The sequence below is a fragment of the Ailuropoda melanoleuca genome, chromosome X, assembly GCF_002007445.2.
Source record: "Ailuropoda melanoleuca isolate Jingjing chromosome X, ASM200744v2, whole genome shotgun sequence".
Taxonomy (NCBI): Eukaryota; Metazoa; Chordata; class Mammalia; order Carnivora; family Ursidae; genus Ailuropoda; species Ailuropoda melanoleuca.
The window spans coordinates 42,349,471-42,375,803 of NC_048238.1; the positions used below are offsets into that span (position 1 = coordinate 42,349,471).

Below are 26,333 nucleotides of genomic sequence, written 5' to 3' on the forward strand. Positions count from 1 at the left end.
CGTTACCTTGGAATTAACTTAACCAGAGACGTAAAGGACCTATATGCTAGAAACTATAGATGACTCTTGAAAGACATTGAGGAAGACATAGAAAGATGGAAAAATATTCCATGCTCATGGATCGGAAGAATTAACATAGATAAAATGTCCATGCTACCCAGAGCAATCTACACTTTCAATGCTATCCCGATCAAAATACCGAGGACATTTTTCAAAGAACTGGAACAAATAGTCCTTAAATTTGTATGGAACCAGAAAAGGCCCCGAATCTCCAAGGAACTGTTGAAAAGGAAAAACAAAGCTGGGGGCATCACAATGCCGGATTTCGAGCTGTACTACAAAGCTGTGATCACAAAGACAGCATGGTACTGGCACAAAAACAGACACATCGACCAATGGAACAGAATAGAGAACCCAGAAATGGACCCTCGGCTCTTTGGGCAACTAATCTTTGATAAAGCAGGAAAAAACATCCGGTGGAAAAAAGACAGTCTCTTCAATAAATGGTGCTGGGAAAATTGGACAGCTACATGCAAAAGAATGAAACTTGACCACTCTCTCACACCATACACAAAAATAAACTCCAAATGGATGAAAGACCTCAATGTGAGACAGGAATCCATCAAAATTCTAGAGGAGAACATAGGCNGAACAGAAAAGGCCCCGAATCGCCAAGGAACTGTTGAAAAGGAAAAACAAAGCTGGGGGCATGACAATGCCCAATTTCGAGCTGTACTGCAAAGCTGTGATCACAAAGACAGCATGGCACTGGCACAAAAACAGACACATGGACCAATGGAACAGAATAGAGAACCCAGAAATGGACCCTCGGCTCTTTGGGCAACTAATCTTTGATAAAGGGGAAAAAAACATCCAGTGGAAAAAAGACAGTCTCTTCAATAAATGGTGCTGGGAAAATTCAACAGCTACATGCACAGGAATGAAACTTGACCACTCTCTCACACCATACACAAAAATAAACTCCAAATGGATGAAAGACCTCAATGTGAGACAGGAATCCATCAAAATTCTAGAGGAGAACATAGGCAACAACTTCTATGACATCGGCCAGAGCAACCTTTTTCACGACACATCTCCAAAGGCAAGAGAAATAAAAGATAAAATGAACTTATGGGACTTTATCAGGATAAAGAGCTTCTGCACAGCCAAGGAAACAGTCAAAAAAACTAAGAGACAGCCCACGGAATGGGAGAATATATTTGCAAAGGACACCACAGATAAAGGACTGGTATCCAAGATCTACAAAGAACTTCTCAAACTCAATACACGAGAAACAANTAGATAAAATGAACATATGGGACTTCATGAGGATAAAAAGCTTCTGCACAGCCAAGGAAACAGTCAAAAAAACTAAGAGGCAGCCCATGGAATGGGAGAANAAACTAAGAGACAGCCCACGGAATGGGAGAATATATTTGCAAAGGACACCACAGATAAAGGACTGGTATCCAAGATCTACAAAGAACTTCTCAAACTCAATACACGAGAAACAAATAAACAAATCATAAAATGGGCAGAAGATATGAACAGACACTTTTCCAATGAAGACATACAAATGGCTAACAGACACATGAAAAAATGTTCAAAATCATTAGCCATCAGGGAAATTCAAATCAAAACCACACTGAGATACCACCTTACGCCAGTTAGAATGGCAAAGATAGACAAGGCAAGAAACAACAATTGTTGGAGAGGATGTGGAGAAAGGGGATCCCTCCTACATTGTTGGTGGGAATGCAAGTTGGTACAACCATTCTGGAAAACAGTGTGGAGGTCCCTTAAAAAATTAAAAATTGAACTACCCTATGACCCAGCCATCGCACTACTGGGTGTTTACCCCAAAGATACAGACGTAGTAAAGAGAAGGGCCATATGCACCCCAATGTTCATAGCTGCATTGTCCACAATAGCCAAATCATGGAAGGAGCCGAGATGCCCTTCAACAGATGACTGGATTAAGAAGCTGTGGTCCATATATACAATGGAATATTACTCAGCTATCAGAAAGAACGAATTCTCAACATTTGCTGCAACATGGACGGCACTGGAGCAGATAATGCTAAGTGAAATAAGTCAAGCAGAGAAAGACAATTATCATATGATTTCTCTCATCTATGGAACATAAGAACTAGGATGATCGATAGGGGAAGAAAGGGATAAAGAAAGGGGGGGTAATCAGAAGGGGGAATGAAAGATGAGAGACTATGGACTATGAGAAACAAACTGAGGACTTCAGAGGGGAGAGAGGTGGGGGAATGGGATAGACTGGTGATGGGTGGTAAGGAGAGCACGTATTGCATGGTACACTGGGTGTTATACACAACTAATGGAACATCGAACTTTATATCAGAATCCGGGGATGTACTGTAAGGTGACTAACATAATATAATAAAAAATCATTTAAAAAAAATAAAATGTAATTTATCAAAAAAAAACCTATGGGATACTGCAAAAGCAGTATTAAAGATGATACAAATGGAAAGATATTCCATGTTCATGTATTTGGAAAATAAATATTGTTAAAATGTCCACACTACACAAAGCAATATACAGTTTTATTGGAATACCTATCAAATTACCAGCAGCATTTTTTCACAGAACCAGAACAAATAATCCTAAAATTTGTATGGAATGACAAAAGACTCTGAATAGCCAAAGCAATCATGAGAAAGCAGAGCAAACCTGGAGGTATTACAATCCCAGACTTCAAGATGTACTACAAAGCTGTAGTAATCAAAACAGTATGGTACTGGAACAAAATTCGACACATAGATCAATAGAACAGAATAGGGAGCCCGAAATAAACCCACAAACATATCTCAACATAATAAAGGTCATTTATTAAAAAACCACAGCTAACATCGTTCTTAGGGGGAAAAACTGAGAGCCTTTCCTCTATAGTCAGGAACAAGACAAGGGCGTCCCCTCTTACCACTTTTATTCAATATAGTACTGGAAGTCCTAGCCACAGCTGTCAGACAACACAAGAAATAAAAGACATCTAAATGGTCAAGGAAGAAGTTAAACCTTCACTATTTGAAGTTGACGTGATACTATATATAGAAAACCAGAAAGACACCACCAAAAAACTATTAGTACTGGTAAACCAATTCAGTAAAGTCGTAGGATACAAAATCAATGTTCAGAAATCTGTTGCATTTCTATACCCAATAATGAAGTGACAGAAAGAGAAATTAAGGAACTAATCCCATTTACAATTGCACCCAAAATAATAAGATACTTAGGAATAAACCTAACCACAGGAGTGAAAAACCTGTACACCTGAAACTAATATAATAGTGTACATTAATTATACTGGAATTAAAATAATAAATTAAAAAATAAAAAATAAAAAGGAGACCCTGGCTCCACAAAACACGAAAGATAAAAAGAATGGAAACTTACTTTCAAAATCACAGATTCTATAGCTGTATTGTTCTGCTTTATCCGACTCCAGGCCTTTACAATATCCACCACAAAATCTTCGACTGCTGAGCACAGAAATCTGCAAAGATAAGATAGATGGGACAATGTGATATGGACCATGAGATCCAGAGCCCTTCTCTCTTATGAAGTCCACCTTCCACCTTCTCTTTCTTTCTGTCTTTCTTTCCTGATCTGTCTTCTCTCCTTCTCCTTCCTCTCTCCTCTCCCTTTATTTTTCCATTTATTCATGTACATATTGTCAAATACATGAGTACCTAAGAGAGTTTAACTAGCATTTCTTAGCCCTAAATTCAGAATTTCCAGAAAAGAAAATTCAGTTGATCCAACTTGAGTCAGGTTTTCACCCTGGGTCAAATCAGCTATGGTTTACGGGCCCATATAATTTAACACAAACATAATGACTTTGGGAGGACTGTCCTTGCGGGGGGGAGTGTTTATCATAGGAGAATATGGAAGACTCATCAGGAACCATCCAACTGTCCCAGGAGGAATGAATGACCCACATATTTGGATGGGCAAAATGTGTTGTTTAGGATATGAGAAGGCAGCTGTCGTCAGTTCTACAGAGACCTTTCCCAACGTCAGATGGAAAGCAAGGTGAACCTACCGTAGGGAGCTATGTTATGCTCTTGAATAGTGTGGAATGTTGTTTACCTTTTGTAATCCTTCTTCCAAATCTCTGGCTTGTAATTTTGTCTTGTTGGAATTGCAGGAGCCCTCACCTCAATCTCATCTATTCTTTCCTAAACTTTCCATTCGGGAGGTCTGAGTGGGGAGAAATTTGATACTTTCCTTGGCTTCAATACCCTAAGCTATCAAAATGAGCTCCTTCTCTGACTGAGGAACAGCGCATGAAGGGAAAACAACATCTCAGTTTGAGAGCCAAAGGAAGACTGACCTGGTTGCAATGATCATCTCTGTGGGGTACTTCGCCTTCAGGATTTTGTTCAGCTCAGTGGTTGCAGATTCTAGATGTTGGATGGCAGAAGCCTGGGGGGAAAAGGAGTGTTCAGCCCTGGAATCTTAGGACTGGGACACAGTCTGCTGCCCATCCTTATCCCCTCGTTATTTCCTACTTACTCTACCAAAAACTCAACTGCCACTCTGAAAATAATCACAATCAAAGAATTCTTGTTGAAGAGCCCCATAGATACTCTTAGATCTGTGGTCATTAAAAAAAAAAGAGATGTGTATTGTTTGCTCTCATTTAAATAATCCTCAAAAACTCATGGAGGTAAATTTTTGTTCCATATTTCAAGTGAAAAATCTCATATTGCCTAGCTAGTAAATAATAGATCTGGGATTTGAACCCATATCTTTTCAACGCCAGAGTGTTACCTCTTAACTATAATAATGTTAGTAATAATAATAGCATTCACTTATACAGTACTTACTATGTACCAGGCTCTGTTCTACACTATATATTAATATTTTCTTATATAATCCTTATAATAACCCCATTTCACAGAACAGCAAACTGAGGCACAGAAAAGGGGTAGCTGATAAGTGGCAGGGCCAGGATTTGATTCCAGGTAGTCTGGCTCTTGAGTCTGTATTCTTTTTTTCTCTCCTAGGCTTCTTGCCCAATGTGGGGTTTGAACTCATGACCCTGAAATTGAGAGTCACATGCTCCAACAACTGAGCCAGCCAGGTGCCCCGAGTCTGTATTTTTAACTACAGCTTCTACTCCTCCCTCTCCCATCACCTTCTACATTCAAACATCCACCAAGTCCTGATGATTCTATCCCTCCCATATGTCTCAAATATGCCCACTTCTCCTTATCCCTGTTACCACTTCACCAGTCCAAATCACCATCATCTTTTGCCTAGACAATTGCAGCATCTCCTCTCTTTTTTCCTGCCTCTAGTCTTTATTCTTTCAATTATTTTTCCATGTGTCATGGAACTCTTCTGCTTAAAACCCTTCTATTAGATAGCAGAATGGATAGATGGAGAGATACGTGATAAAGCAAGTATAGTGAAATGTTAATGGTAGACTCTACCATTATATACGTGTGTGTGTGTTTGCATACTTATTGGCATTATATATCTCAAACTTTAATATAATGCCTAATAATATGTACTGTGATATACATATAGTAGATGGAAATAAAATGTCATTTATATTGAAATAAGCCTTATGTCTTTGAGAGTAACATCCTGTAGGCTAGACTGCTAACTAATTCCACTATTGAGTTCAAGAAACTAGTATGTTTCAGTGTTCCAGTTTCAAGATGGCGGAGGAGCAGGAGACCTAAAGTTCATCGGGTCCCAGGAATTCAGCTAGAGAGCTACCAAACCGTTCTGAATACCTATGAACACAACTAGAGAATGAAGAAAAGAGTAGTAGAAACTCTAGGAACAGAAATCGACCACTTTCTGCAAGGAAGAGAAAAGATGGCAGAGGAGTAGGGGACCCCTTTTTCACCTGGTCCCCTGAGTTGAGCTGGATATGTACCAAACCATCCTGAAAACCAAAGGAATCAGCCTGAGACATGGGAAGATACATCTGGATCTCTACAAATGAACATCTCCAGTGCTGAGTACTGAGGTATGAAGCAGGGAGCCGTGAATCTGTGCACAGATATCGGAAGATAAATGGAAGGGGGAGGGAGCCGATACGCTCGGGGGCTGGGAAGCGGTAGCCACATTCATGCGGGAGTGGGCGGACTCACGGACTGGCACCTGTGAGAAAGCAGACTGAGACCTTGAGCCTGGGAACGCGCGCGACCAGACTGAAAACCAGAGCTCCGGGGCGCTCATTGGAACCAGACTAAAACCAGGAGCTCAGGAGCGCGCACGTCCAAACTGAAAACCGGAGCTCCTGAGCGCACACTAGAACTAGACTGAAAACTGGAGCTCCAGAGCACACACGAACCACACTGAAAGAGGGAGCTCGGGAGCATGCGCAGGAACCGGGGGCAGCTGGCGGTGTTAAAAGCACAAAGGACAGAGACGTGCTGGCCCTGGAAGTGAGGGCTGGGAGAGTGGCTGTGGGGGGCACAACCCAGGACACTACAGGGTTTTTAGCAGCACTGACAGAAACAGAGTAAAAGTAGTCAAAAGAGTTCAGTGGAGAGCGGACTGCGATCTCTCTGTTCTGCCACAGAGGCTAGGATACAGCCACTGCTGCTCTGACTCTCAGAAGAGTCACAGAAAACTGCCAGGGAAAGCCACCAGAGAATAAAAGCCTGGAAATACCAGCTCACATTGTGCCCATCCCCATCCCCCCTCACAGGGGACCGGGCGACTCTACCCAAACAGGGTTGCCTGAGTATCAGTGTGGCAGGCCCCTCCCCCAGAAGGCAGGCTGAAAAATCAAGAAGCCCACATCCCTAAGGTCCCTATAAAACAAGTGCACACTGTCTGGGTCCTGGCCAATAATTTGGACTCTGGGCAACCCTGCAACCTCTCCTCATCAGAATGATGAGGAGGAGAAATCCCCCCCAGCAAAGAAAAGATAATGAGTCTGTGGCCCCTGCCACAAAACTGACTGATATGGATATAACCAAATTGTCAGAAATGGAGTTCAGAGTAACAATGGTCAAGATGATGTGTAGACTTGAAAAAAATATTAATGAGAATATAGAATCTTTAAGGGCAGAAATGAGAGCAAATCTGGCAGAAATTAAAAATGCTATGAATCAAATGCAGTCTAAACTAGACGCTCTGACAGCCAGGGTAAATGAAGCAGAAGAATGAATTAGTGAATTGGAGGATGGGATGAGAGAAGAAAAGTTAAAACAGAAACTTGGCTCAAAAAATCCAATCTCAAGAATATAGATTATGGGAGATTACTGACTCAATGAAACGCTCCAATATCAGAATCATCGGCATCCCTGAGGGGATGGAGAAAGAGAGAGGTCCAGAAGAGATATTTGAAAAAATTGCAGCTGAGAACTTCCCTAATGTGGCAAAGGAAAGAAGTATTCGTGTCCAAGAGGCAGAGAGGACCCCTCCCAAGATCAATCACAGCAAACCTATACCACGTCACGTCATAGTGCAATTCGCAAATATTAGATCCAAGGATACAGTATTGAAAGCGGCCAGGGCAAAGAAATTTCTCACGTACCAAGGCAAAGGTATCAGGATTACGTCAGACCTGTCTACAGAGACCTGGAATGAGAGAAAGGCTTGGGGGGGCATTTTTAAAGCTCTTTCAGAGAAAAACATGCAGCCAAGGATCCTTTATCCAGCAAAGCTGTCATTCAGAATTGATGGAGAAATAAAGACGTTCCAAAATCGCCAATCATTAACCAATTTCGTAACCACGAAACCAGCCCTACAGGAGATATTAAGGGGGGCTCTATAAAGGTAAAAAGGCCCCAAGAGTGATACAGAGCAGCAAGTCACAACCGATACAAAGACTTTAAAGAGAAATGGCATCATTAAAATCATATCTGTCAATAATCTCTATCAATCTAAATGGCTTAAACTCTCCCATAAAACGCCACAGGGTTGCAGATTGGATAAAAAGACATGACCCATCCATTTGCTGTCTACAAGAGACTCATTTTGAACCCAAAGATGCATTCAGACTTAGAGTAAGGGGATGGAGTACCATCTTCCACGCAAATGGACCTCAAAAGAAAGCTGGAGTAGCAATTCTCATATCAGATAGACTGGATTTTAAACTAGAGGCCATAGAGAGAGATACAGAAGGGCACTATATTATTCTTAAAGGAAGTATTCAACAAGTGGATATGACAATTATTAATATATATGCCCCCAACAGGGGAGCAGCAAGATACACAAGCCAACTCTTAACCAAAATAAAGAGACATATAGATAAGAACACAGTAATAGTAGGGGACCTCAACACCCCACTATCAGAAATAGACAGAACACCCTGGCAAAAACTAAGCAAAGAATCAAAGGCTTTGAATGCCATACTCGACGAGTTGGACCTCATAGATATATATAGAACACTACACCCCAGAACCAAAGAATACTCATTCTATTCAAATGCCCATGGAACATTCTCAAGAATAGATCATGCTCTGGGACACAAAACAGGTCTCAGCCAATACCAAAAGATTGAAATTATCCCCTGCATATTCTCAGACCACAACGCTCTGAAATTGGAACTCAACCACAAGGAAAAACCTGGAAGAAACTCAAACACTTGGAGGCTAAGAACCATCCTGCTCAAGAATGACTCGATAAACCAGGAAATCAAAAAACAAATTAAACAATTTATGGAGACCAACGAGAATGAATACACAACGGTCCAAAACCTATGGGATACTGCAAAGGCAGTCCTAAGGGGGAAATACATAGCCATCCAAGCCTCACTCAAAAGAATAGAAAAATCTAAAATGCAGTTTCTATATTCTCACCTCAAGAAACTGGAACAGCAACAGAGGGACAGGCCTAACCCACTGACAAGGAAGGAGTTGACCAAGATTAGAGCAGAAATCAATGAATTAGAGACCAGAACCACAGTAGAGCAGATCAACAGGACTAGAAGCTGGTTCTTTGAGAGAATCCATAAAATTGATAGACCACTGGCAAAACTTGTCCAAAAACAAAGAGAAAGGACTGAGATTATTAAAATTATGACTGAAAAGGGAGAGGTCACGACCAGCACCATTGAAATTGCAAGGATTATTAGAAACTTTTATCAACAGCTATATGCCAAAAAACTAAACAATCTGGAAGAGATGGAGGCCTTCCTGGAAACCTATAAACTACCAAGACTGAAACAGGAAGAAATAGATTTCTTAAATAGGCCAATTAACTATGAAGAAATTGAGTCAGTGATAAACAACCTTCCAAATAATAAAACTCCAGGCCCAGACGGTTTTCCTGGGGAATTCTACCAAACATTCAAAGAAGAAATAATACCTATTCTCCTAAAGCTATTTCAAAAAATAGAAACAGAAGGAAAGCTACCAAACTCATTCTATGAGGCTAATATTACCTTGATCCCCAAACCAGGCAAAGACCCCCTCAAAAAGGAGAATTACAGACCGATTTCTCTAATGAATATGGATGCCAAAATCCTCAACAAGATCCTTGCTAATAGAATCCAACAGTACATTAAAAGGATTATCCATCATGACCAAGTGGGATTCATACCTGGGATGCAAGCATGGTTCAACACTCGCAAATCAATCAATGTGATACATCATATCAACAAGAAAAGACTCAAGAACCATATGATCCTCTCAATTGATGCAGAAAAAGCATTTGACAAAATACAGCATCCTTTCCTGATTAAAACCCTTCAGAGTGTAGGAATAGAGGGTACATTTCTCAATCTCATAAAAGCCATCTATGAAAAGCCTACTGCAAGCATTATTCTCAATGGGGAAAAGCTGGAAGCCTTTCCCTTAAGATCAGGAACACGACAAGGATGCCCACTCTCGCCACTATTATTCAACATAGTACTAGAAGTCCTTGCAACAGCAATCAGAAGACAAAAAGGGATCAAAGGTATCCAAATCGGCAAAGAAGAAGTCAAACTGTCTCTCTTTGCAGATGACATGATACTCTATATGGAAAACCCAAAGGAATCCACTCCCAAACTATTAGAAGTTATAGAACAATTCAGTAAGGTGGCAGGATACAAAATCAATGCCCAGAAATCAGTTGCATTTCTATACACGAATAACGAGACTGAAGAAAGAGAAATTAGGGAATCCATCCCATTTACAATAACACCAAAAACCATACGTTACCTTGGAATTAACTTAACCAGAGACGTAAAGGACCTATATCCTAGAAACTATAGATCACTTTTGAAAGATATTGAGGAAGACATAAAAAGATGGAAAAATATTCCATGCTCATGGATTGGAAGAATTAACATAGTTAAAATGTCCATACTACCCAGAGCAATCTACACTTTCAATGCTATCCCGATCAAAATACCGAGGACATTTTTCAAAGAACTGGAACAAATAGTCCTTAAATTTGTATGGAACCAGAAAAGGCCCCGAATCTCCAAGGAACTGTTGAAAAGGAAAAACAAAGCTGGGGGCATCACAATGCCGGATTTCGAGCTGTACTACAAAGCTGTGATCACAAAGACAGCATGGTACTGGCACAAAAACAGACACATCGACCAATGGAACAGAATAGAGAACCCAGAAATGGACCCTCGGCTCTTTGGGCAACTAATCTTTGATAAAGCAGGAAAAAACATCCGGTTGGAAAAAAGACAGTCTGTTCAATAAATGGTGCTGGGAAAACTGGACAGCTATATGCACAAGAATGAAACTTGACCACTCTCTCACACCATACACAATGATAAACTCCAAATGGTTGTAAGACCTCAATGTGAGACAGGAATCCATCAAAGTCCTAGAGGAGAACATAGGCTGCAACCTCACAGCAACTTTTTTCATGACACATCTCCAAAAGCAAGAGAAACAAAAGAAAAAATGAACTTGTGGGACTTCATCAAGATCAAAAGCTTCTTCACAGCCAAGGAAAACAAAGAACTTCTCAAACTCAATACACGAGAAACAAAGAATCAAATCAAAAATATGGGCAGAAGATATGAACAGACACTTTTCCAATGAAGACATACAAATGGCTAACAGACACATGAAAAAATGTTCAAAATCATTAGCCATCAGGAAAATTCAAATCAAAACCACCTTGGGATACCACATACAAATGGCTAACAGACACATGAAAAAATGTTCAAAATCATTAGCCATCAGGAAAATTCAAATCAAAACCACCTTGGGATACCACCTTATGCCAGTTAGAATGGCAAAAATTGACAAGGCAGGAAACAACAAATGTTGGAGAGGGTGTGGATAAAGGGGATCCCTCTTACCCTTTTGGTGGGAATGCAAGTTGGTACAGCCACTTTGGAAAACAGTGTGGAGGTCCCTTTAAAAGTTAAAAATTGAGCTATCCTATGATCCAGCAATTGCACTACTGGGTGTTTACCCCAAAGATACAGATGTAGTGAAGAGAAGGGCCATATGCACCCAGTGTGGAGGTCCCTTTAAAAGTTAAAAATTGAGCTATCCTATGATCCAGCAATTGCACTACTGGGTGTTTACCCCAAAGATACAGATGTAGTGAAGAGAAGGGCCATATGCACCCCAATGTTCATAGCAGCATTGTCCACAATAGGCAGCAACATGGATGGGACTGGAGGAGATTATGCTAAGTGAAATAAGTCAAGCAGAGAAAGACAATTATCATATGATTTCTTATGGAAGATAAGAAGTAGGAAGATCGGTAGGAGAAGGAAGGGAGGAATGAAGGGGGTGTATATAGAAGGGGGAATGAACCATGAGGGTCTATGGACTCTGGGAAACAAACTGAGGGCCTCAGAGTGGAGGGGGGTGGGGGATTGGGATAGGCGGTGGTGGGTATTAAGGAGGGCACATATTGCATGCTGCACTGGGTGTTATACGCAAATAATGAATCATGGAACACTGCATCAAAAACTAGGGGTGTACTGTATGGTGGCTAATATAACAAAATAAAAATTATAAAAAAATAAATTAATTTTAAAAAATGAGGCTAGTATGTTTGAAAATTCTCATAATAACATAAGGAAAAAATCCTTCTATAATTCTCATTAGGATAAAAGCCCAAACTTCCTACCGTTGATTACTGGGTTCTTCCTGGCCTGGCCCCTGATTGCTTTTCCAGCCTCATCTTTTTTTTTTTTTTAAAGATTTTATTTATTTATTTGACAGAGATAGAGACAGCCAGCGAGAGAGGGAACACAAGCAGGGGGAGTGGGAGAGGAAGAAGCAGGCTCCTAGCAGAGGAGCCTGATGTGGGGCTTGATCCCATAACGCCGGGATCACGCCCTGAGCCGAAGGCAGACGCTTAACCGCTGTGCCACCCAGGCGCCCCCTCCAGCCTCATCTTTAGTCATTCTCCCTGCATTTCTCCTCCCTGACCCCTATGCCTTAGCCATTAATAAATGTATGTGAATATTCCATTCTGTTCTGTGAATATTCTATGCTCTGTCTTGTCTTTGGAACAATACGCACTATTCAGTCTGTCTGGAACAGGCCTCCTGTTTCTTAATATTCTGATTAATTCCCTCTGGTCCTTCAATCTCTCCTGAAATGGCACATCTGAGAAGCTTTCCTTGATTTCCCCCAGACTGGGTTTGGTACACCTGCTGGGTGTTCACACCCCTCTCTACTTCCTTATATACTAACACTGATAGTACTTTATTAAAATTATTGTTCCTATTACTAGGTATGAACTCCATGACAGCATGAACTGTGTCATTCTTTTCTACCCACTGATACATAAGAACAGCTCCGAGAACAGCTCCTAGAACCTCACGCATAGGAGGTAATCCATAAATATTTTCCATACATATTTTGAATGAATGAAGAAGTAAATGGCTGAATGAATTATATCCCCAATGCCTAACACAGCTCCTAGTAAAAGCTGCTGATTTACATGTCTGCAGTCCTCACTGATCTCATCCTCATTGAGCCCATGGACAATACAAAAGCTTCTCTCTGGGTTTTGCCTATTATTTCACTGTGTACTAAAGGTGTTGACCTGAATTACAGCTGGGCAATAGTTACCTCAAATTGGGGTATATCCATTTCAACTTGTCCTCTTATCAATGGGGTTTGTCTGGGAGTCTCACGGATCATCACACTCCATCTGAAATGAAGGTCGAGGACAGACAGATATTTAGGGCCCTGTTTCATCACAGGCTGTCATCAATGCTTCACATGTCAAGAAAAAGGTCAGAATGTTTATGTGGTGGGGGAAGATGAGTTGTATAAATGCCCACACTATCTCAGGTCACCTGATCTCAAAATATATTACAAGTGAGGCCTCTGCCTCATGACTTCTCGAGGCCAGTGTGATGGAAAGAATTCCATCATAGGGTCAGAGGGAAGTGCTTCTCAACCAGAGAAGGAGCTATCAAGATCACCTCAGGTGCTTTTGTAAAATACATATGCCAGGGCCCTACCCAAGATGTACTGAATAAGAGTCTTTGTGGTGGGCTCAGCATGGTACCTTGAAAAAGCTTCCCAGAATATCCTTATGGGCAGCCATAAATCAAATACTATGACCCAGCACTGACCTTATCTTTTCTCAGGAGATAGGATGGCAATACTCATTCTTCTCTAGAGCAGAGACAATCTAGGCCAATTGTTTCTGAACCCTAATTTTTTTGAGTTTCTTTGAAAAACTGATGAAGCTATAGAATGGTTTCTATACTACTCTGGAATAGAATAGAAAGATAGAAATACTCCCAAGAAAAAAATATGCTTACCTAGATAATTAGCTATGCAATTTGAAGGAGGTTTACAGAACACTTAAAATTTACCTGTGAGCCTCCTGATTAAGGATCTTTTAAGTTTGAAGAGGGGCTTTAGTGATGTCTAAAGGACACATGGTAGACCCTGAATTCCTAATAGACAAGACCCCCTAAAACTGCCCTGCACTGAAACCAGAAAGGAATGAGGCTCTGTGAGGGAGGTTAGAACATTCACGGTTGAGATGATGTAACTGAGAGTAATTGATATGGGACTGGAATGGGCACAATGACCAGATCTTTCAGCCACTCACCTGTCTAGAATCCTCACACTAGCCTGCTCCACTCTGTTGAGGATGGTCACAGGTGACTTGTTTTTGTTCCAGAACGCACCCCAGCCTAGGACACGGGCCAGATCGTTGCCAGTTCCAAGTGGGATGACTGCCAACTGACACTGTAAGAACAAAACCAGGCACCATTTTCAGTCAATCCTATCAAGATCCACCCATAAAAGAACCCAGAATGTGCTTCTTGGGAAAGTTAGTTGTCTCAAAGCCAGTGGCAATAAGAGACTTCTGATTTTAGGAAGTGTAATAGGAAGATATGTGATGCTGAGTGAGCTTTTTCCTAAAAGTTTGGTCCCACTCAGTACAGAGAAAAGTTGGAATATGCTAATATTTATACCCATGCTTATGAAAGAGAAGTATAGCCACAAATTTCTATCAAGGCTTGGCCAAGGAGATAAGGTGCCTCGGGAGATAAAGCTACTAGAGTCAGAAGAGCAGGGAGCTATCTAGGGAGAGGGGAGAAAGTAAGAGGAAGGTTTCTTCTACTCTTGAGACTCAGGGAAGAAAATCAGTGGTCTCAGGAAGGGAAGGAAATTGGGGGCTGAATGTGGCCTGAAGCCACTTCTTTTTGCTTGCTCTCCTTCCTCTGGGGCCTGGGGAATAAAGCACTGCTCATTCTTTCTGCTAACACCCTCATTTCTCCTTCACACAGAAAATGGTTTAGGTGAGGAAGCTTAGATTGGGAATCTGCCTGTCAGGTTGACTATGAAACCAGTGGAAAACACGTGTGTTATAGATAAGGAGAGTGAAGACCAGGGACATTTTGGGACGAGCAGCTCTATACTCCCAGTCTCTCTAGCAATGGCTGAACGGAGTCAGCTAGGAACTCACCCTTTCATGTAATCCAAAGGCATCAATCAGCGATAAGACCCAGCTCACACTGCCATCTCCACCACAAACCACAATGCGAAAACGAGCAAAATTCTTGAACATGCATAGCCTGAAAGAACGAAGGGAAAGGGCATCAATTCATGAGTTGCTAGGTTTTACAACTTTTTTCTACACTGTGTCAGGAGCTAAGGACTACTGCTTCTGCATCCTGCTAACAGGCTACCGGCCTTCTTTCACTTAGCTCCTATCTCTCTGTGTACCTAACATCACAGGCAATGCTCCCGTAGGCAATCCTGGGGATGAGGCCTTGCTTCAGTCCACACTCTTCTATGCCTACCCTTGCTCTGGAAGCTACTAGTAACCTAGCAAAACCCACTTGCTGAGGCCCAAGAAGAATGCCTTGTACAGTGGCCAGTGGCTTCACAGAAACCAGAGCTGAACAAGTAAAACAGGTCCATAAGTAAAACAGGTCTATAGGGAAGATACATCTACTTGGCCCCAGGAAAGAATGAGGGATAGGAAAGGTGAACAGCAATACCCATTTGCCTCTTCCTCTGAGGTCAGGAGACATAGTTAGACTTCTTCCAACCAGGAAAGGTGGAACAAATCTAAGAGCAGGACGTGGGCTTGAAGGGATTTCTGGTAGAGGGCTAAAAATCCTCCAACTAGCCAACCCCAAATGCTTTGAAGTTATGTGTCTACATCCTGACTTAAGAAAATATATCTTTCCTGCCCTGGTACTATAATTGATTCCAGGAAACCTATCCTAGTCTGGAATGTACGGCGTGAAGAGGCCCTTCTATACCCAACTATATCCTTTAGCTCATGCTTACCCGGCTTCAGGTCCACCCTTCGACAGGTCAAAAACTTGAGATGGGTTAAGATATTGTTTGAATTTTCGGAGGAAGACGATCCCTTGCTGATCGCCGCTTTTAGAGTTGATGAAAATGAGAAGGGGACATGAACAGGCTGATGACCAATCGAGGTTCCAGAAGTCTGAAGATACTACTAATTGGCCTGATACATGCACACAACAAAAAGAAAAGGAGAAAAAAGAAAAGGGCCATTGAGATGGAAATAAGACATGACTTGACATCACATTTTGCATAGACTTTAAAAAAACAGCTTTCTTGAAGTATAATTGATAAAGAACTGCACATATTTAATACATACAATTTAATGAGTTTAGATATAGGCAAACACACATGATACAATCACCATAAGCAAAGCAGAAAGACATATCCAACAACTCTCAGACTTTCCTTATGCTCCAGTCTCCTGAGACTGAGTAGCAGGGGGGAATTCAGAACACAACCCAAAAAGGCTTTCATTTAATGTCTGCCCAGCTGTTGCCAGGCTAACAACATTTGCTGAGCAATTACTACATGTCAATCATCATGCTAGATACTGCTAGGGGTGTAGCTCCTGCCCCCAAGCTGAGGGACCAGACTCATACACAGTAGTACATTGAAACACAAAGATTAAAGAAATTGGTGCCACAATGAAGGATTAATAAAACACTGCAGGGAAACTGAAGAAGGAGAGGGTTGAGAGCCCAAGAGGAGGATCAGAATACCAATTTGTTCTCTCTTTGCCTGGGATAGTTCAGTTCTCACAGTGAGAAGATACAGGTAAGGAGAGAGGAGGGGGGAAATGCTGTCTTTTAGCCAGGAGGTAAGGACAGAACATATCAATGTGGGAGGAAGGAGGGAGCTTTAATCACTCCTCTAAGGCTCTGGCAGAGCAATCCCCATTATCACACCAACTTTCAGGGGGAAATAAGACTATAGGGAAATTGTCTGAACAAGAGAGAGACTTTTAATAATTCCTAACTCTGAAGTTCCCTATAGGGAAGTGGAGTTATAGCAGTATAAATTGCCAATGCCTGCCAGCTCATGCTGAGTCTTAGAGCCTGTTGGCAGGGAGACAGGCAGTGAGCAAAGGCCCCTTAGGAGATGGTAGACAAATCATGAGCCCCTAAAGTCTGAGCTTGTGACTTGCCAGGGATACCCCCGCAAAAATAAATGCAAAGGGCAAAAGGCATGTGGCCCACTCCTGAATTGTGTGGAGCACAGGGAGGGAGGAGAGTTTAGTTGTCCCATTTGTTTTAACCTGAGAGAAAGGGAGCCTGGAGGAATACTGCTGACATGAGCAGATTTCATGGTTGTTTTGTCTAGAAAAACCTAAAGCAGGATTCTTCTTACCGGCCAGTAGATCTTGAAGGCAACCTTAGCCACTTAGCCAGTCAGGCACCAAATTTTCAGGGCTTGCTAGGACTCACAGCTACAAGGGGAGTTTGCTATGTCCGTTCAGTAGCATAGCTTGGAAGTAGTTACTCTCCCTGAACGCATTATCCAAAGGTAGTACCCTTCCCAACATTTGTTTTACAATAGGAAATATGTTGACACAATGGTAGCTAGTATTTCATTCATTCATTCATTCATTCATTCATTCATTCATTCAACAAATATGTATTGAGGGCATTCTCTGTGCTTGTCCTTCTTATGTTCTGAGAATATAGTGGTGGGCAAGATAGAAATAGTTTCTGTTCTTGGGGAACTTATATTCTAATGGTGGGAGGTGCAAGATAACAAAGAAATATAGAAAACAATATGATATGAAGAAAAAGAAGTCAGGGAAACAGGATGGAGACTAAAGGGGCTGTTATTTTAAATTCTTTTTTTTTTAAGATTTTATTTGACAGAGATAGAGACAGCCAGCGAGAGAGGGAACACAAGCAGGGGGAGTGGGAGAGGAAGAAGCAGGCTCACAGCAGAGGAGCCTGATGTGGGGCTCGATCCCGTAACAACAGGATCACGCCCTGAGCCGAAGGCAGACGCCCAACTGCTGTGCCACCCAGGCGCCCCGGGGCTGTTATTTTAGACAAGGTGGTCAGAGACAACTTCTCCGGGAGGTGACATTTGAATGAAACTTGAATGAAATGAAAAAAAAAAAGTGAACAATGCAGATATTGGGGGAAGAGTTTTGGGGGCAGAAGAAAGAATAAGTGCTAAGACCCAGAGAAGGGAGACTGTCTGGGGTGTCTGAGGACTACTAAACAGAATGGCATGACTTGTGTAGTGAGTGAGAAGGAGAGTGGCAGAAAGGAGGTCAGAGAGATGACAGGAACCGTATAAAATGACAACAAGATGTGAGGAAGCAGTTCAAAAATAAGGGTGAGACTGTTTAGTATGGTGAAAAACATTAGGGGTCAGGTCATAAGATATATGAAGAAAATCATCAAAAAAAAGGTAGTATCTTTTTATTTTCATTTTAATTAATTAATTAATTAATTAATTTTAGAAAGAGAGTGCATGTGCACGCATATGGTGGGGGGGTGTGATTGTGGGGGAGGGGCAGAGGGAGAGGGGGAGAGAGAATCTTAAGTAGGCTCCATGCCCAGCACGGAGCCTGATCTCACAACCCAGAGATCATGACCTGAGCCAAAATCAAGAGTCAGACACTTAACCTACTGAGCCACCTTAGGTGCCCCTGAAAGAGGTAGTATCGTTTTATGTGCTTGCTCCTCATCCAACCAACAATGTAAGTCCCAACTCATGGCCTGGCCTCAGGCTTACCTCTCCTTTGTTTGAGATGCTGATTCTGCTCTGTGCTTCCTTCATTATTCAGCAACCTTCTGCTAACACCCTCCAGGTGATCATGTGACTTTGGGTATGTACTCCAATGAAAGGATTTATGGAAACAGTTTCCTGCCAATATCTAGTGGAACTGTTAGCTATGCTTAGCAGCAAGGACTCCCCATGCCAGAGGTCCTGGAATTGACCTGCCTATGCCCAGTGATTTTTACCACAATGGGTTAGTCCCTTTCTAAAGGTGAGGCAGCAGTAGCACTGAGACCAACTACCATGAGCAAGTTGGGCCTCCATTTCCTTATCTGCAAAGTGGGCCATTCAAAAAACTAACTTGCTTCCCAATGTTGAGATGAAAATGAGCTAGGTGTTACATTGATGAGAAAAGGAAATATAAATTGTTTCTTAAAGGTGAAAAGATGACCAAACTCACTCATAAATAAGAAAGATACTAATTAAAACCAGGCCACGGTAAACATTTTTTTCTTATCCAGAGATTGGCAAAAATAAAAAAAATGAATGATACACTTGATCGAGGAAGAAGTGGAAAATATGAACTCTCACTGAGGGTGGAAGTGCAAAGTGACACAAGCCCTATGGGGGGCAATTTGACAGCATCTATGAAAATTACAAATGCCCATGCATTATGACCCAATAATTAACACTTCTGGGAATTTTTCCTATGGATGTATATGCAAAATGACCTGTATGAGATTGTTCGTTGCAGCATTGTTGTAATAACAAGAGACTGAAAACTACCAAATTAGAGGACTTCTCAAATAAATTATGGTATATGTCCATATAATGGGATATCTTGTAGCTGTAAAAAGGAATGAGGAAGCAAGTTTTTGTTGATACAAAAAGATCTCCAAAATATACTGTGAAGGAGGAAGAAAAAGCAAGGTTCAGAGGAATGTGTATAGTGTTAAAAAGGGGAGGGATAAGAATATATGTTTATATTTACTATACAGGAAGAAATACTAGAAGCTATTCAATATACTAATGGCTGTAATCAACTTTTTGTGAGTGGGGGTGGGATGGGGCTACGGGAGATTGAGAAGATTGAAAGGATAGTGAGTTTTTTTTTGCTAAACATGTGCATTTGTGTTTCTATTTTAAAAAAATTGAATCATGTGAATATATTAACGAGTCAAAAATTAAATTAAGAAATAGGAAAAAATTACGCTAATGTTATCTATAAATTAAACAGCCATGAGGTTGTAGCTGAAATCATTTGTAGATCCATTGGGCAACTTGGAGCATGGGCTGCCTTCTGCACTGCACTTCTACAACAGAATGCAGCTGTGTGCCACAGCTGGTTGCCCTTCAGATTTATTCACTAACCTACAGCAAACATCTTAACTTCTCTGGATGTTCATTTCTCCATATGTACAATAGCATCATGTTGCAATGATTAATAAAATAATCTGGGATGGGGGTGGAAAACTGAGATAAAGAGAAAATTGTATAATTAAGGCAACTCAAACTTCATTGTCAAACATAATTTGGTCACAGATGGGAAGAAAACAAGAAGCAGCACTGGCAGAAAGCTATTCCCAGGAGAAGACAAGGGCAACCCCATCAAGCATTTCCCCCAGAGTTAGAGCACATCTGAATTTGAGCAAGGCCAAAGAGTGAAATATCCCTGTGGGGTCTACAGTTTTCATTAGGCTAGAAGACTAGTGATTTAATTTTGTTGTCCTTTGGGACTATGTTTCTTGATATTCAGGCCCTTTACATATTATCACCTATCCTCCCAATACACAGTTATCATCCCCATTTACAGATGTGGAAAGTGAAGCTCAGAGAATGCAAGTGACTTACCCAAAGTCACCTAGTGACAAAAACTCATGGTTGCCTGGCCTTTGTTTTTTCCTTTATACCATGTTGTTTCTATGTCTCGTCATTCTTTAAAAAAAACACACACAAAACTAAAGGAAACATCCCTCTCCTTTGCCCCTGTTTTATCTGTTCTAACATCTCTAGACCTTCTGAGAGAAGACTCTACAGAAAGTTTACTCTTGCTGCATTGATTTCATTTCTGCCTCCTTTCTGTGCAACCTCCCGCAATTAGTTGACAGTCCTAACATTTTCTGATCTCCAAGTGCTTCCAAGTGTCACTCTTTTGGTGCTTAACATATGCTACCTTAATCTATCAATTGTCGTACTATATCAATTTCCTGGGTCAATGATAACCATAAACTCTGGAAATGTTCCTATCCTGAATCTCTTTGTAGCCTTTCAACACCTTATGAATAGAACTCTCAATACATCACTAGTGTTTAGGAATTGACAAAGCAGCAGCAGAGCATGTTGGGGCAATGATCATGCTAGTTTCAGATTTGGAGTCAACTTTGGTGTTAGTTTCCATTCTAAAAATAACATGACCTGGGCCTTTATGTAGTTCTTCCTTGCCCACCTGGATGCAACCAAACTTATTTTATGGATTATCTAGTGTCTGAAAATCATGAACAAGCTGGAATCAAAAGTCCAATAATTCAGAAACAATTGGGACAAAGCCTACAGAGAACATGCCCACATACATATACACCATAAGCATCAACAGTCATTATCCTAAAGGTCTAAAAAGAAACACGAGCTGTCTCTACATATATGCACATTCTTACTCCCCCAAAATGTTTGACTGGTTGAGAATAATAATTTAATTAAAAATTTCCCCAGTCTTAACACCTTCCCTCGCTCCCCAATGAAATACATTCTGAGGTTAAAGTTTAGGTACTCACCATCCCCTTTAGGGTCGCTGAGGGCAGTGGGAGGAATGACTGATGTTCGATGACTTCCAAACCAGCATTCCTTGGAAAACCGTCTCCGGCAGTCATTATGCACCTGAAACGACAAGAGAAGAACAGAGAAAAAAAGGAAGGGGGAGAGAAAAAGATACAATTGATTAGTCCTGAGTTCCAGTTCCAAGATTTGAGTCCCCAGTGTTAAAATTTCCCTTTCTGAGATTTGGTGCCATACACATTCCCCTGTCTCAAACTGGACACACCCTTTGCAACTTCAGCCTGCCCTACCCTGAAGGTGATCTCTGAACTCTGTTCCTTTCAAGGGTAGCTTTCAGAAGATACCCATCATAGGCATTAAGAAGACAGTAGTCCCAGGGCACAATCTTAGTGGCCTACAGAATAGGGAGCTTACTTGCATTTTAAGAGTACTAATCCTGTTAATATGCTATTAACACTTCAATCCTTACAACAACTCTGTATGGTAGGGAACACATTATTAGGTTCATTTTAGAAATGAGGATACCAAAAGTCAGAGGTGAAAAATCTTGCTCAAGGTCAAACAGCTGGGAAGTGGCAGAGCTGAGATTCTGTTGCTTTCCCCACAAGTGGTCATATTTCCCAAATTTCTGATATTTTTAAGTACAATTTCCTAGACAATTATACAGTTCTTAGAGGACATGAACTTGGCTTGATTATGCAAAAGCAATTCAAAGAGAGCCAGAGGACAACCAGAGTCGTCTTTTTTTTTTAAATTGAGATATAATTGACATATAACATTGTATCAGTTCCAGGTGTACAACATCATGATTTGATATCTGTATATATTGCAAAATGATCACCACAGTAAGTGTAGTTAATATCTGTCACCTTACATAATTACAGTTTTTTCTTATGATGAGAAATTTTAAGGTCGATACTCTTAGCAACTTACAAATAGGCAAAACAGCATTATTAACTGTAGTTACCATGTTGTTCATTATATCCTGATGACTAATTTATTTTAGAACTGGAAGTTTGTATCTTTTGACCACCTTCACCTATTTTGCCCATCTCCCTCTCCCCCAATATACATGAGCTCATTTTTTTTAGATTCCACATATACGTGAGATCATATAGTATTTTGCATTCTCTGACTCATTTTATGTAGCATAATGCCTATAAGGTCCATCCATGTTGTTGCAATTGGCAAGTTTTCTTCATTTTTAGGGCTGAATAATATTCCATTGCATATACATCTACCACATTTCTTCATCCATTCATCTGTTGGTGGACACATAAGTCGTTTCCATATCTTGATGATTATAAATGGTGCTGCAGTGAACATGGGGGTGCCTATATGTTTTTGAGTTGTGTTTTCATTTTTTTTCGGATAAATACACAGAAGTTGAATTGCTAGGTCAAATGGTAGTTTTATTTTTAATTTTTGAAGGAAACTCTACTGCTTTCAACAGTGGCTGCACCAATTTACATTCCTGCCGGCAGTGCACGAGGTTTCCTTTTCTTCATATCCTCATCAACATTTATTTCTTCTGTTTTTGGTAATAGCTATTCTGACAGGTGTGAGGTGGTATATCATTGTGGTTTTGGTTTTCATTTCCCTGATGATCACTGATGTTGAATACCTTATCATATACCCGTTGGCCATCTGTATGTTTTCCTTAGAAAAAGATCTATTCAGATCCTCTGCCCATTTTCTAATTGGATTGATTGTTTGTTTGCTTTTGCTATTGAGTTGTGTGACTTCTTTATATATTTTGGATATCTACCCTTATCATATATATGATTTACAAATATTTTCTCTCATTCAGTTGGCTGCCTTTTCCTTTTGTTGGTGGCTCCTCTGCTGTGCAGAAGCTTTGCATTATTTTTTTTCCAAATTTTTATTTAAATTCTAGTTCATTAAAATATAGTGTAATATTGGTCTCAGGAGTAGAATTTAGTCATTCAGCAATTACATATAACACCCACTGCTCATCATAACAAGTGCCCACCTTAATACCCATCACCCATTTAACCCATCCTCCACCCACCTCCTTCCATCAACCCTCAGTTTGTTCTCTATCATTAAGAGACTTATGGTTTGCCTCCCTCTCTTGTTTCTTTTCCCTTCCCATATATTCATATGTATTGTTTCATAAATTCCACATATGAGTGAAATCATATGGTGTTTGTCTTTCTCTGACTGACTTAATTTGCTTAGCATAGTACACTATAGCTCCATCCACACCATGGCAAATGGCAAAATTTTATTCTTTTTGATGGCTGAGTAATATTCCTTTGTATATATATAACACTTCTTTTTTATCCATTCATCAGTCGATGGACACTTGGGCTCTTTCCAAAGTTTGGCTATTGTGGACAATGCTGCTATAATCATGCGGGTGCATGTACCCCTTCAAATCTGTACTTTTGTACCCTTTGGGTAAATACCTAGTACTGCAATTACTGCAATTACTGGGTTGTAGTATAACTTTTTGAGGAACCTCCATACTATTTTCCAGAGTGGCTGCACCAGTTTGCATTCAGAGGGCTCCCTTTTCTCAGCATCCTCACCAACACCTGTAGTTTCTTGTATTGTTAAATTTTTTTTAAAGATTATATTTTTATTTATTCGACAGAGATAGAAACAGCCAGCAAGAGAGGGAACACAAGCAGGGTGAGTGGGAGAGGAAGAAGCAGGCTCATAGAGGAGGAGCCCGACGTGGGGCTCGATCCCACAATGCCGGGATCACGCCCCGAGCCGAAGGCAGATGCCCAACCGCTGTGCCACCCAGGCACCCCTCTGGTATTGTTAATTTTAGCCATTCTGACAGGTGTGAGGTGGCATCTCATTGTGGTTTGGATTTACATTTCCCTGATGATGAGTGATGTTGAGCATCTCTTCATGTGTCTGTTGGCCATCTGGATGTCTTCTTTGGGAGAATATCTATTCATGTCTTCTGCCCATTTCTTAACAGGATTATTTGTTCTCTGGGGGTTGAGTTTAATAAGTTCTTTATACGTTTTGGATACTAACCCATTATAAGATATGTCATTTGCAAATATCTTCTCCCATTCTGTAGGCTGCCTTTTAGTTATTCTGATTGTTGCCTTCAATGTGTGGAATCTTTTTATCTTAATAAAGTCCCAATAGTTCACTTTTGCTTTTGTTTCTCATACCTCTGGCAGTGTGTCTAGCAAGAAGATGCTACACCCAAGGTCAAAGAGGTTGCTGCCTGTGTTCTCCTCTAGGACTGTGATGATTCCCTGTCTCACATTTAGGTCTTTCATTCATTTTGATTTTATTTTTGTGTATGGTGTAAGTGATCCAGTTTCATTTTTTTGCATGTTGCTGTCTAGTTTTCCCAGCACTATTTGTTGAAGAGACTGTCTGTTTTCCATTGGATATTCCTTCCTGATTTGTTGAAGATTAGTTGATCACATAGTTGTGGGTCCATTTCTGGGTTCTCTGTTCTATTCCCTGGATCCATGTGTCTGTTTTTGGGCCAGTACCATACTGTCTTAATGACTATAGCTTTGTAATATAGTTTGAAGTTCGGAATGGTGATGCCTCCAGATTTGTTTTCTTTTTCAAGATTGCTTTGGCTATTTGGGGCCTTTTCTGGTTCTGCACAAATTTCAGGATTTTTTTTCCAGCTTTATGAAAAGTGCTGTTGGTATTTTGATAGGGATTGCATTAAATGTGTAGATTGCTTTGGGTAGTATAGACATTTTAACAATGTTTGTTATTCTAATCCATAAGCATGGAATATTTTTTTCCATTTCTTTGTGTCCTCCTCAGTTACTTTCATAAGTGTTCTAAGGTTTTCAGAGTATAGGCCTTTTGCCTCTTTGGCTAGGTTTACTCCTAGGTATCTTATTGTTTTGGTGCAAATATAAATGGGATCAAATCCATGGTCTCTTTTTCTGCTACTTCATTACTTGTATATAGAAACACAACAGATTTCTGTAAATTGACTTTATATTCTGCAACTTTGCTGAATTCATGTGTTAGTTTTAGTAAATTTTTGGTGGAGTCATTCAGGTTTTCTATATAGAGTATTATGTCTGCAAATAGTGAAAGTTTAACATCTTCCTTGCCATTACAGATGCCTTTTATTTCTTTTTGTTGTCTGATTGCTGAGGCTAAGACTACCAGTACTATGTTAAATAGTAATGGCGAGAGTTGCCATCCCTGTCTTGTTCCTGACTGTACAGGAAAAGCTTTCAGTTTTTCACTATTGAGGATGATATTTGCTGTGGGTCTTTCCTATAAGGCACTTATGATGTTGAGATATATTCCATCTATATCTTTTTTTACTGAGGGTTTTTATCAATTTAAACAATTTATGGAGACCAATGAGAATGAAAACACAATGGTCCAAAACCTATGGGACACTGCAAAGGCGGTCCTAAGGGGAAAATACATAGTCATCCAAGCCTCACTCAAAAGAATAGAAAAATCTAAAATGCAGTTTTTATATTCTCACCTCGAAGCTGGAGCTGGAACAGATGAACAGGCCTAACCCATGCACGAGAAAGCAGTTGATCAAGATTAGAACAGAGATCAATGAATTAGAAACCAGGAGCACAGTAGAGCAGATCAACAGAACTAGAAGCCGGTTCTTTGAAAGAATAAATAAGATCAATAAGCCACTGGCCAGACTTATTCAAAAGAATANTCAAAAGAATAGAGAAAGGACCCAAATTAATAAAATTATGAATGAAAGGGGAGAGGTCACAATCAACACCAATGAAATAGGAAGGATCATTAGAAACTTTTATCAACAGCTTTATGCCAATAAATTAAACAACTTGGAAGAAATGGATGCCTTCCTGGAAACCTATACACTACCAAGACTGAAACAGGAAGAAATTGATTTTTAAACAGACCAAATAATTATGAAGAGATTGAAGCAGTGATCAAAAACCTCCCCAAAAACAAGAGTCCAGGGCCTGACGGATTCCCTGGGGAATTCTACCAAACATTCAAAGAAGAAATAATACCTAATATCCTGAAGCTATTTCAAAAAATAGAAACAGAAGGAAAACTACCAAACTCATTCTATGAGGCCAGTATTACCTCGATCCCCAAACCAGGCAAAGACCCCATGAAAAAGGAGAATTACAGAGTGATATCCCTGATGAATATGGA

General features: G+C 40.5%; 1 protein-coding gene across 1 annotated transcript in view; it reads right to left on the bottom strand.

Moving 5' to 3' along the window:
* Nucleotides 1-26,333, bottom strand: part of DGKK (diacylglycerol kinase kappa) — a 166,719-nt gene that overhangs the window by 37,598 nt on the left and 102,788 nt on the right. The window contains exons 8-14 of the mRNA XM_034649799.1: nt 21,197-21,299; nt 15,696-15,879; nt 14,863-14,971; nt 13,999-14,138; nt 12,999-13,080; nt 4,367-4,458; nt 3,427-3,526 (exon numbers count right to left, since the gene is read on the bottom strand). Of these exons, the coding sequence (XP_034505690.1) occupies nt 3,427-3,526; nt 4,367-4,458; nt 12,999-13,080; nt 13,999-14,138; nt 14,863-14,971; nt 15,696-15,879; nt 21,197-21,299 (810 nt within the window). The remainder of the gene's footprint in view (nt 1-3,426; nt 3,527-4,366; nt 4,459-12,998; nt 13,081-13,998; nt 14,139-14,862; nt 14,972-15,695; nt 15,880-21,196; nt 21,300-26,333) is intronic.